The sequence below is a fragment of the Coenobita brevimanus genome, chromosome 40 (genome assembly GCF_032717465.1).
Source record: "Coenobita brevimanus isolate Jiangsu-jjx chromosome 40, ASM3271746v2, whole genome shotgun sequence".
Classification (NCBI taxonomy): Eukaryota; Metazoa; Arthropoda; class Malacostraca; order Decapoda; family Coenobitidae; genus Coenobita; species Coenobita brevimanus.
The window spans coordinates 56,417,699-56,430,231 of NC_136993.1; the positions used below are offsets into that span (position 1 = coordinate 56,417,699).

The 12,533-nt window shown below is 40.5% G+C and overlaps 1 protein-coding gene across 1 annotated transcript in view; it reads right to left on the bottom strand.

Annotated features, from left to right (window-relative positions):
- LOC145397125 (glutamate receptor ionotropic, delta-1-like) overlaps positions 1–12,533 on the bottom strand; it is a 65,370-nt gene that overhangs the window by 25,129 nt on the left and 27,708 nt on the right. Inside the window, exons 7-8 of the mRNA XM_080270324.1 lie at positions 2,798–3,036; positions 1,526–1,710 (exon numbers count right to left, since the gene is read on the bottom strand). Coding sequence (XP_080126450.1) covers positions 1,526–1,710; positions 2,798–3,036 — 424 coding nt within the window. The remainder of the gene's footprint in view (positions 1–1,525; positions 1,711–2,797; positions 3,037–12,533) is intronic.

Sequence of the window (12,533 nt, forward strand, 5' to 3'; positions counted from 1 at the left end):
GTCCACATTATCCACCATCAATCACTACGCCATCCTTAATCATGCACACAAACATTTCCACAAACTACCTAATATGGACTTAAACATGAGCACAGGTGTTGACGTCACCTAAGTTTGAAACTATGCAACTGATCAATGAAACAATGAAGCTCTGGGAAGATTTGAGTTTGAGTATGTTCTACCCATATTATGTGTATAGCCCAGCACCTACTGTCTTTATAATCTTCTGTATTGTATTTGCAGTAGTGCTGTTTGCAATGCACAGAATGCATGCAAGAATTGCAAATTTGGAGTAGTATTTAGTGGGGGTAGAGTAAGCATTCAAGTAAACCCCCCTGAATGAAGTGTACATATTTTGTATATAGTATTAATTTTATGTATTCAATAAAAAAAAAGAATGACACGTGATATGGAAGTATACCAGTATCATTATATAACATATTAATAGCTCTTGCCATAATCTTACCTTTGAGCTTTTTTTTTTTTGCATAAATGCATTTTACTATTTTACATACACATCTTACTAAATGTCATATAATAACCAGTTTAACCATATTGCATTTATTCAATTATGTATACAACTTGTTTAAAATGTAATATTACCAGATCATTGCAATATTAACATGAATATTATATCTATACAATATTGTAATCAATATTATGTATTAAGAGTGAAGATGAAGAATATTATATATTAATAGATTAGCATATGTCAATGATGATTGCTGTCAGAGGGCAGCCAGCTGCGTGACCGAGCGATGGCAGGACTCTAAAATATCTTAATACATAATAGCTAGCAACATACATATATAGTCTAGAGGTTAGGTCAATGTCAAACCTAGGGGCCAAAAGGAAATGACGTTAGCACCTCTCCAGAATGTCTCATACCAGCACAATAGCCCACAAACAGCGTCTCGTGACCATACACACACACAGGCTTCTAGAACATTTCACAACAGTATAGCACACGTGACACAACCCCTGCTAAACGAGAATGTAGGAACCAGAGCGCAGAAAGAGGCTGGCCATACAACCGACAGGTAGTAGGGAGCAGGAGGCTAGCAACAAGGACGAGAGTGTGGCAGGTCGTGGAGATATCGAATAAGAAGAGGGGTCCAACTTGACTTAGTATACTAAGTCTCTGTGTAATAAGTACGCTGCTCAACTTAGACTTTACTTTGAAGATAATAAATCAAGATTAACTCCCTGTATTCGTCTTTAACTCCTCCTGCTCTCCGATCACCAAAATAACTTTAACCAAAACTCAAGACTTAATTATTACGAGACTAAAGAGTTATATATATATATATATATATATATATATATATATATATATATATATATATATATATATATATATATATAGATATAGATATACATATATATATATATATATATATATAGATAGATAGATAGATAGATAGATAGATATAGATATACATATATAAATGAAGGCTACGAAGTTCTAACAGAAGAAACTAAGAAAATGTGAAGCATTTGGTGAACTTTGGTCAAATGAATGTACCTGTCCTGACATGTTGACTGAAGGGTCTTTAGGCGGCTGCTCCAGAAGGGCGCCCCAGCCGTACAGAAGCGCGATGTTTAAGTGGACAGCACGACCACCAGTTGCCCACACCCATGCCTGCTGCAGCACCCACATTGTTACTCCCCACACCACCAAGCCCATCAACAAACTGGCCCACACCTTCTCTGTGCATACAGGATGGACGTTTTGCGACGTAAGGATGAATGATTTTGAAAGCCAGTATCTACTCAGCTATGTACATCTGCCTACTTATCTTTCATCCTTCTTCTCTTTATCATCATCATCCAAATCTCTTTTCAAATCTAAGGATGGTATGAAATATGCTTTACATACTATACATGTATAATTTGGGTGAGATATCGTAAGGATAGGATGATAGCGGATGTGTTGACCAATTCCCCTGATATTGCCTAATTCCCACAGGAAGTTTGATATTAAAGAGGATGCAGTAATTTGCCCTATCTTGTACTTGAACATTTAAGGAGGTGCTGTGATAATTCAGTTCATATTTCCTCATATGTCTGCATATGTCGAAATTTCCTCAGTGACACTGTTATAGAAAACAGGCTTTCTCACTGAAAATCACGGTGACTCTGACATATATTTCCACACACACTTCTCATTCCCGTTCAAGAGGTCATGTGTGTATTTTCTTAGATGCAATGAAGAAGGAACCAAAAGCCAGGAGCTCACAAACCGTTCCTTCCAAGAAAAAAAGAACAATGCAACAGAGAGCCAAATTCCATATCCGTTGATTTCGAGATACCTGGACACACTGCGTTTGAAAGACAGATCATAGGAAGTTGGAACTACAGACAGAGGGAGACAATTCCAGAATTGACCTGTTGCATATATGAAGAACTGGGAGTAACGGTCAACTCTTGCTTTAGAGAGTTGGACAGAAAAGGGATCAGTTTTTTGCTAATTGGGTGCTATACGCCCGTTAGTGTGGTGGAGGAATGAAAAAAAAATAGTTTAGAGGAGCAGTGACCACTGACGTTGCCATAGAAAAGAGATAAAGATGCAACAATGCAACAAAGAGACACAGGTTGATGGGAATCAGTAAGAGGAGGAGAGTTAATGAGATGAAAAGGCTCTGACTCTGCTTGTATGTTATTTAATAGCGATATAAGTTGCATAAATGATACACAAGAGACCATGTTGGTGTAATGTGTAGAATAAATCGCTAGGGAGGAGCCTGACGAAATTTCCAAAGCTAACCAACAACATGGCCTTGTCTAGCATTCTTACGTCTAAATGGCCGAATAAGTGCCAAGTGTTGGGGAAGCAAAGTGGGCTTGAGTGACACCAGAGTCATCAAGTCAGACGGGTAAGTCCTTACGAAATTGACAACCTTTAACCGATCATCAGTGGAACCTGCTATGGTGCAGAAATCCGCCTCTTCTCTCTGCATATATCCCATCATGCCATTGAACTTGCCATTAGTCGCGAGTCCAAAGCTGCGGTTAGGTTCTTCGAATATGTTGTATCTGAAATGAAAGGTTTAATTTAGTATTACCCAATCAGCACTTGGAGGTCATTTTATTTCATTGTTTTAAATACCAGTACATTTATTAAGCCATATGTTGTCATTCCAAATCTATGGTTGGGCTTCTCGAATATGCTATAAGAGAGATTAAATTTGTGTTTTCCTTGACATACTCTTACATCTTACAACTTGACCTCATTCTCTGCCTCTCCCTCGCCCCCCTATATCCCCTTTTTCTCATACATTCCCCGAGTTTATACCATGGCTATTAGCTTCGAACAATGTTGAAGTAAATTATCTGCTGCAAGCATTTTCAGTAGATGAATATATGCAAGGGTTGGTTGCCAGTTTAATGCCTTTAAGCCAAATTTCAAGATGTTTACATCTCTCTCGCTTCCACATTTGATGGTCACTGTACATTTCATCAATATATTCTTAAAAGTGAGGCATTATTTCATGAGATTTCCTTGTTTTTTTATCGATCCCACTCTGTAGCCAGATATAGGAACGGCAGTGTCAGTGAGTTATTTAGTTTCTGCCTCAGTTATTAATTCATACGTCTAAAATCCCGGCACCTAGCTCCACACGCCAGCTCATGTTAGACCAAAATACTTGTTTGTGCCCTTAAGGTTAGGATTTGAAATAAGAGAATTTGGTTGATATCCTTTGGCAATATGCAGAGGAAGCTGAACTTTGAAGGATTAGTTTCAGGAGGTCGGTGCCCCTCGGTTTTGCTCTAGGATGCGTGGTTCTCAACATATTATTATTTTTTTTTTTTCCAGAAATTTTACTCGACTCACCTCTTTCCCATGAGCCTATGAGATGTCGAGCATAACCGGCTGACGCAAACTTTGGAGCTGTGCAGCATCGCCAGACTTCACGTACATATAACCTTGCCTTTCAGAGCGGCCAGCAGAAGCGTTAAACAAACGTGCTAGTTTTGTGCCCAACAACATCAGTGTCTTTTGATATGGCCAGTCTTCCTAGCTGAGAGAGATAATCGAATTTCTCTACGCAGAACTGGGATTCGGGGCGCTGAATGGTGAGTGAATGAATGTGTGATCCATTGTAATGGATATGCTATTAGCAGTTCTCTCTCTTTCTTGTTTTTTCCATTCTTTTTGGCCTCTACTTAAAACATCATTGGATGGGGATAACGGTCTGGATGATGATGACAATGATGATTATATGATAATATTTTTATACGTCGGTCTTGATTTCACACTGGCTCGAATAATTCAGATTTGGGAATTATACACACATAATTATGTTTTTAGTACATACATGTATTTCAGCCCGACTTAGACTCAAAGCAGTCATTTGCTTATACAATCCCGAGGTGCATATAAGATACACCTTTAAAAAATTGGAATATAAGAAATGACGTTCAGATAGTTTTGCTTTTGAAGTTGAGCCCGAATAAAGAAGGCTTGAATGACGTATGTCCTGTTTCAGTGAACATGCTGTTTGATAGTCATCCGTTGTTTCATCAGTTTCTGTGTCCCACCTTGTCTTATTTTTTAGATGCAAATTACATGTGGGATGAAAGGGATGATTCTGCTGATGTATACTGTATATTCTGTGCTATAGCAAAATAAATTCTGACATTGTCTTTATGTAAATTCTTACACCTGTTTGATAAGAGAAGATGTAAAAATTGGCTATAAATCGAGAGAAGTATACTCAAAACATGTGCGGAATAGGACACGGCTTACGGATTGTCACAAATTTGTGCGAGTGTATACATACAAATTTGTGACATTGTACTTCAGTGAGAAACCACGATCTCTAGTGAAATTTCCACTGCGCATAACTCAGTTCAACCGTCCTCATATTCACTCGATCGGGATGGTTTTCAAAACATTTGTCACTGTTTCACAAGTGATCATTCTTATCCACGACATTAGTGCTTTGACTGAGTGATTAATTGTGAGCCTATATCGCTCACTTTCTTTCCGTTGACCGTTGAAGTTAGGCCATGCCCTACTTCCGGCAAACACGGCCATGCCCTAACTCTTCCCCGTACGAATTTAGTCAGCTTTGAGTCGCCTCGGGGGTAGGACCATTTGTGCCCAGCGTAGAGCAGCGCCTCCGTTGTACAGCGAGTTCCTGAATCTCCACCTAGATGGTGAATTGATGAAGCGGGCTTAGTGAATAGCAGCATTTTGATGTTCATCACAGGTGCCCAAAGTACTCATTTGGCTCCCCTCCACTGACCAGTATTTCTGTTCTTTTTTTTTCTCGGCTTAAGTTAAATTAGCTTTTGAATGAGCAAGTGAGTATATTCTCCTAATTATTTTGAAATCATTTTTGAGATTCATATAACATAAACTTATTTCATTGTAATCAATAAATTACAGTTCTTTTCTTTGAGCTTAATGTAATTAGACTCGTGTTTTATTTCTCCACATTAAGCTTATTTTAGTTGCCGCTCCTAATTTACACAAACTCTTTACATTATTCATAACTGGTACTTAGGCCAGTTCTTTTGTATCAAATTTAACCCCTCCGTAGCCGCCGGCATCCAATGATGTTTAGCCGATCAATGGCTGCAGGCGTCGTTTGAGTGGGGCCTGTAAAAAGCTGCGAAAATTTTTGGGAAGTGAACGAACGTTCTGAACGTCTTCACACTGACCTACACTACACTCCCATACACCTCATCAGGCAGTTCAAAGCCTGCTGCTGTGATGAGAGGATTTTCGATTTTTTCACTCCTAGCCATGCCTAAACAAGCACAACTACACCCATTATCTCAACTCAGGCAGAACATATCATCTTTGTCCTCTCTTGCAAAACACACACAACCACCTGTTTACGATTATGAAGTAATACAGGCATGTACAAAAAAAGACATGATAATAAGTGAAAAATACATTTTTGTCTTGGTATCTTTACCTATTTGCTCAGGTTTGCTGTAATGGTTTAGATCATTTGATGCAGTGCAACTTGTAGAAAACTGTGAAAACCTTTGGGAAGTGAACGAAAATCTGGGACATGAGACTGACCTTGACTTCACCCTCTCACATCTGTCAGTTCACCACCTGCTGTCATGACGAGTGGATGTACGATTTTCTCGCTCGTGGCCATGCCTTAAAACACATACTGTAGTTACACCCATTATCTCGACCCAGACAGAAAATACAATCTTTTTCCTCCCTTGCAAAACACATACAACCACCCTGTTTACGAGACAGCAATATATATTGCGAAAATAACAAGGTAAAATGACAAAGATGAACTTGAAAATGATAAAGATGAATATGTTATTGCGGACAAAATACGTTTTCCCCCGTCTGTAAACTTATTTATTTCTGCTTTGTATTTGTATTCGTAATAATTATATTTAGGAAACTGCATTACGATTCTATTTTTAGCCATGCTCGTGGTGTGGGATCTTGAAGTTTCGACTCATCCTCCACATTGCTAATCGGATCTGATCCTCCACTTTATTCTCCTGTGGCAGAGTCTAACCTTGGAAGACGTGCAGTTTTCTCATTTAGGACCGAAAATTCAACTCTTTCTCTCCCTTTTCCAAGCATGGGCACAACGATAACTTAAAAAAAAACTCGAAACTACCATAAACATATTTGATATCAAAAAGGTGAAAAAATATTCATAACAATTATTTTTCCAGCCAGTCCTGACAGATTATGTACTGAAATCATTCGATATGATCACCTCTCTTAGATGCACAACATTTCAGCACCATTCGTATTGTTTTGAGGGGTAAATAAAAAAAACAACACCTGCCCAGTTGGGTTGCGGCATCGCCTCTGGGCGGCGATATCAGTTGCCGATATTTATTTCTGCAACTTCCGCGCTCCATTGCAAACCATAAAATGCGTTTAGGAAGCTGGGATTTGTACTGTTAGGTGCATCTGACCTTTCTCTTCAATATGGCAAGAAAAAAAAATCAATTTTCGAAGCTTCAAAAAAATGGCCCTGGCGTCGGCCTGGGGTGTAGAAAAATTCCGAGGCTTCAGCCACGGAGGAGTTAAATCCGTTGTGCCAGCCAGGAGTTAAGCACCGGCAAGAACCTGTTTATTATTATTAGCATTAGTTACTGACTGTCAGGGGTGGAGTCACTTTCTCAACAGGCTAACAGTACTACAAACAGCATTCCCGGGTAATTAGTTTCTGCTGTGTACTGTTGAGAAAGTTTATAAATTCTCGTCTTTAGAGAATCAGTGAAGTAAGCCAGAATAAAGTAAAACTTATATACTGCTAGATTTTTACAAGTTAATTCCTTGTCTCTATTTTCAAGTAACATCCAGCATTATTAATTCATAATTTCACATCCCCCCGTGACATCTGGCTACCTCATTCCAGGATATTAACTCCTAGCTCTAAAGTTATTAACGAGATAATACTCACTCACTCACACCTAGGTATTTATCATTAAAGTCTATAGGCACTATCTTACTGGTGGTTATTGATTCATTTCTATTAATTTTATGTAATAGTTTTCCCAGTCAGTTGCATTTTTTCAATTTTCTTTCTTTACCAGTTTAACTAGATAAAACTGGTCACCACCAACCTGTGCCTATAGTCTTTACTTTTGATTATTGGCATTTCTCTGCAAATAGCAGTCAGTACTCAGTCTTTAGTCTACTCAGCCTTAGCTGAGTTAGCATTATGGCTACTAATATATATGTACAGGAAACCAAAGATATGGGTCTTACTGACCCCGAACAAATAAAGGAACACGAGCTGTCTCGGTTTAGTTACAAACAGCAACGTGAGAATGATGCCCGTGAAGAGGTAGAATTCAACACGAACACGAGCGACTACAACGTGAATACGAGCGAGAACAACGCGAAAATAAGAACAACGCGAATTTGAGCAAGAACAACGAGAGATAGAACGAGAACACGAACGTGCCGAGCACGAGGCACATGAGAAACATGAACTTGAGATGCTGAAGCTCAAGTGAGACTCCTTGGCTTCAGACACATCTGGTGCAGCTAACCCAAGCTCCACGAGCGCTTTCCCTGCACATGTTCTGGTGACCCCACGCATCAAGCTTCCTTCATACAAGGAAGGCGAGTGAATTGAGCCATTCATAGCTCGTTTCGAAGACATGGCTCAGCTGTCCCAGCTGGATGAGGCAACTAAGTGGCTCCAGTATCTTAGCTTGTTTGAGGGCCCTGCCCTTGATATTCTCCAGAATTCATGAAGACAATCTCACATATGAGATGATGAAGGCCGCACTCATCAAAGCTTACGGTCTCACAGTTGACGATGTCAGGAGTCAGTTTACAAGAAAAGGAGACTGCTGTTCAGTTTCTTGATTGGCTTACTGCTTACTTAGATGAGTGGATGGAGAAAGATGAAACTCCTCCCTTGCGAGAGGGGATAATTGACCTTATGCTGCACATGCAGCTAGAAAAGTCGTGGCCTGCTGAGTTTATGGCTCAGCTTAAGAGCTGCCAGGTAAGGGATGCCCACCAAATGGTGGAGAAGGCTGATGCATTCTTCACTGTGTATGGGTATCAAACTCGTAAGCAACACACCTGGAACAGGAAACCTGACAAATCTGGGAAACTGTCTCAGACTGAACCCCAGCATTAAGGCCGTTCTCAGAATAATGGCCAAGGTCCAAACAATCCACAGAAGAAGGACCAGAGGCAAAACGCCCAGAAACCTGAATGGAAGTGGTATGACAAGCAGAACCCTAACCAGCAGCAGTACCGGTATTTCAAGCAGCAGCAGGGCAAGGATAAACCACGTAACCCTCAGCCAGGACAATGGACTTCAGTGTATCGGAGGTAGGATGCAAATGCAGCCTTCATTCCACAACAAGCGCTCAGTGGTGCCAACCCCACCAGTATAGGTACTTCTCCACAGTTCACTAGTCCCCCAGTGACAGTGAACTCTCCATCTCAGGTGGTCAATGTTCCAACTCCTCAGATGGTGAGCAAGACCCCTCAGGCATCTAGTTCTCAGGGCGCCACATTTGCTGAATCGTTCGTTCCTCATTCTCATCAATGACTGGATGCTACCTCCTCAGACCCTTCCACCACCAACACTGCCTTTCTTGTTCAGCCAGAATTTGTGGGAGGTGTGTCTGTAAATGTTCTGAGAGATAATGGTTCCTCAGGTTGCTCCATCAAGCAAAGTTTAGTTTAGCTTGACGAGTACACAGGTAAGCAGATCCAGGTTAGACTTACTGATGGATCAGTGAGATTGTTCCCTGAGGCACTTATCCAGGTGGCATCTCCTTTCTACACTGGCTTGACAGCTGCTGTTGTCATGCCAGAACCTTTATTTCACCTTATTATAGGCAATATAGCAGATGCCAAGTATAGTTGCACCGTAGATGACGGTACTCAGACTTCGGCTGGAGTAACACGAGCCATGGCCAAGGCTCTGAACTGTCACCCTGGTGACCATTGCATCACCAAAAGATCTGATATGTAACCGAGATGTTGTTCAAGAACAACAGTCTGACCCGACACTTGCTGCCGTTTGAAAGAAACAAAAGGGTAGACTGATAAAGTATTCATGGGGAGGTCAAGCCAGGTTCCTTCATAAACAAGGACGGCTCTACCGTGAGTCGCGAACACCCCAGGGTGAGGTTCGACTGCAGTTTGTCATTCCTGCTAAGTATCGCCAAGCAGTGTTAGAATGGAGTCATTGTTCAGCCTCAGGAGGTCACATGGGCAAAAGGAAAACCCAGGGCCGTATCCGTGCTGACTTTTTCTGGCCAGGAATGGGACAGGAAATAGATAGCTTTGTGTGTTCCTGCAATGTGTGTCACGTACCACCAATCAGGGACATGTCCTTCCTGTGCCGTTTGAATCCACACCCATAATCTCTGAGTCAGTTGAAAGAGAGGGCAGTGGTGATGTGGGTGCAGACCTGACGTCTCGCCTGTTGGTCCCACAGGACACATTACATCCAGGACCTGTATATACCTATACCGTAGGTAAAGGGGAAAGTTCGAGAACCCCGCAGAGGCAATCTGAGGCTATGTTTGCATTACCTTGTGGTGTCTCGAGCTGTGGGCCTCTCTGAGGATTCCCGGAGAATGTACATTATCCACACGAGTGTTCACACCCACGTTAGGTGTTAAAATGTGACCTGCCCAAGATTGTGTAGGGATTCTCAGCTTGCCAATATTAATCGTAAGTGTAGAGTTAGTTTAACCAGTAAACTGCCCGTTCTCAGAGATTTGGGCAATCCAAGGACTGGCACGTTTACTGGTTAATCTATCTATCTATCTATTGCCAGACGCCTCAATCCCGTTTGGGATTACTGGTTAATAATGTAGGTTTAACCAGTAAACTACAGGGGTCCTCTGAGATTTCAGCAATCCAAGGACTACGTTTCCTGGTTAAAAATGTATCCATTAACAAAATAACAGTGTACTTTTGTAACATAAGTACTAACTACTAGGAAGAGAGAGAAATTGTAATTTAATAAAAATTATATGTCACACTGACACTTTTGATGCTCCACCTTGACTGCTTTCGCAGGTGCAACTGGTGGGTTTAGCAGTTTTGTCATGCAAATCACCTGATCGTCTCTGCCACATGCAGCCGCCTCTTCTCTTCTGCCTCGTCGTCCCTGTTTACAATTGATCTGTATTATATCATTTTACACATACGCACAGTTACACCACAACTGTCACACCTACACTGTGTATTACATACATCATGCTACATAACAATCAGTTGTTAATGTAAATGTAGCGAACTTTTCGCTCAGTTTGACCTGAGTACAGGATTTTTCACCATCGTCATGGAGTTTATTCCTCAAGCTTGCTTCTATTAACGTAAATATGAGGTTTTTATGCTCATGGGTGACTGTGATTTTCTCCTGTAGCAGGATAGTATACACACCACAGTGCGAATCTTGTGTGACTGAGTTAGGATTTATATGTACGTACATCAAAAATTGTTCTGAATAAAAATTTGATTTTGATGGGGCGTAATGTCACGAATTTGTGCGAGTGTATTCGTACAAATTCGTGACATTGTACTTTAGTGAGAAACCATGAACTCAAGAGGAATTCCCACTGGGCATCACTCAGTTCAACCGTCCTCGTATTCACTCGATCGGGATGGTTTTCAGAACATTTGTCACTGTTTCAAAAGTGATCATTCTTATCCACGACATTAGTGCTTTCACTGAGTGATTTATTGTGAGCCTATATCGCTCACTTTCTTTCCATTGACTGTTGAAGTTAGGCCACACCCTACTTCCGGCAAACACGACCAGCCCCTACCTCTTTTCCTCGTTCAAATTTAGTTAGCTTTGAGTCACCTCGACGGTAGGACCGTTTGTGCCCAGCATAGAGCAACATCTCCGTTGTACAGCGAGTTCCTCAATCTCCACCTAGACGGTGAATTGGCAAATTAGGCTTAGCAAATAGCAGCATTTTGATGTTTATCACAGGCACCCAGACTCCCCTTCATTGACAAGTATTTCTGTTCGTTTTTTTCCTAGGCTTAAGTTAAATTAGCTTTTGAATGAGTAAGTGAGTATATTCTCCTAATTATTTTGAATTCTTTTTTGAGATTCATATAACGTAAATTTATTTCATTGTAATCAATAAATTTACCGTTCTTTTCTTTGAGCTAAATGTAATTAGACTCGTGTTTTATTTCTCCACATTAAGCTTATTTTAGTTGCCGCTCCTAGTTTACACACTGTTTACATTATTCATAACTGGTACTTAGGCCAGTTCTTTTGTATCAAATTTAAATCCGTTGTGCCAGCCAGGAGTTAAGCACCAGCAAGAACCTGTTTATTATTGTTAGCATTAGTTATTGATTGTCAGGGATGGAGTCACTTTCTCGACAGGCTAACAGTGCTACAAACATCACTCCCGAGTAATTAGTCTCTGCTGTGTTCTGTTGAGAAAGTTAATAAATTCTCGTCTTTAGAGAATCGGCGAAGTAAGCTGGCAGAAAGTAAAACTTAATGATAGATTTTTACAAGTTAATTCCTTGTCTCTATTTTCAAGTAACATCCAGCATTATAAATTCATAATTTCACATCTCCCCGTGACACGGATAACGGACAATAACATATAATAGCGATTTAATTTCTGCTATTCACAATTGTATCTTGCTTATATTATTTATTATTCTCTATGTAATTATTCCTGTTAAGCACACACTGGCCAGCCATGTCGTTAGAAGACTACCTCACTTGATAAAATGTTTCATCCTCACTTGATAATGTCACATCATCATCATCATCATCATCACCATCATCATCATCATCATTATTAACATTGCCATCACCGCCATCGTCATAACTATCATCACCACCAACCCATTCACCAACCAAGACATGGAGTGCATGTGATCCAAAAATACAAACAGAAAAGAACCAACTTAGAATAATATACAGAGATGTGTAGGATATGAAATCCAAATCTGGCCGGTCAGTAATTATTCGGGGGTTCAAAATTCTCTTAACTTTACAGGCATACAGCCCACTTTAACCCCTACACCGCGGGCATGTTTACCGATGTTTTGCGTGTGC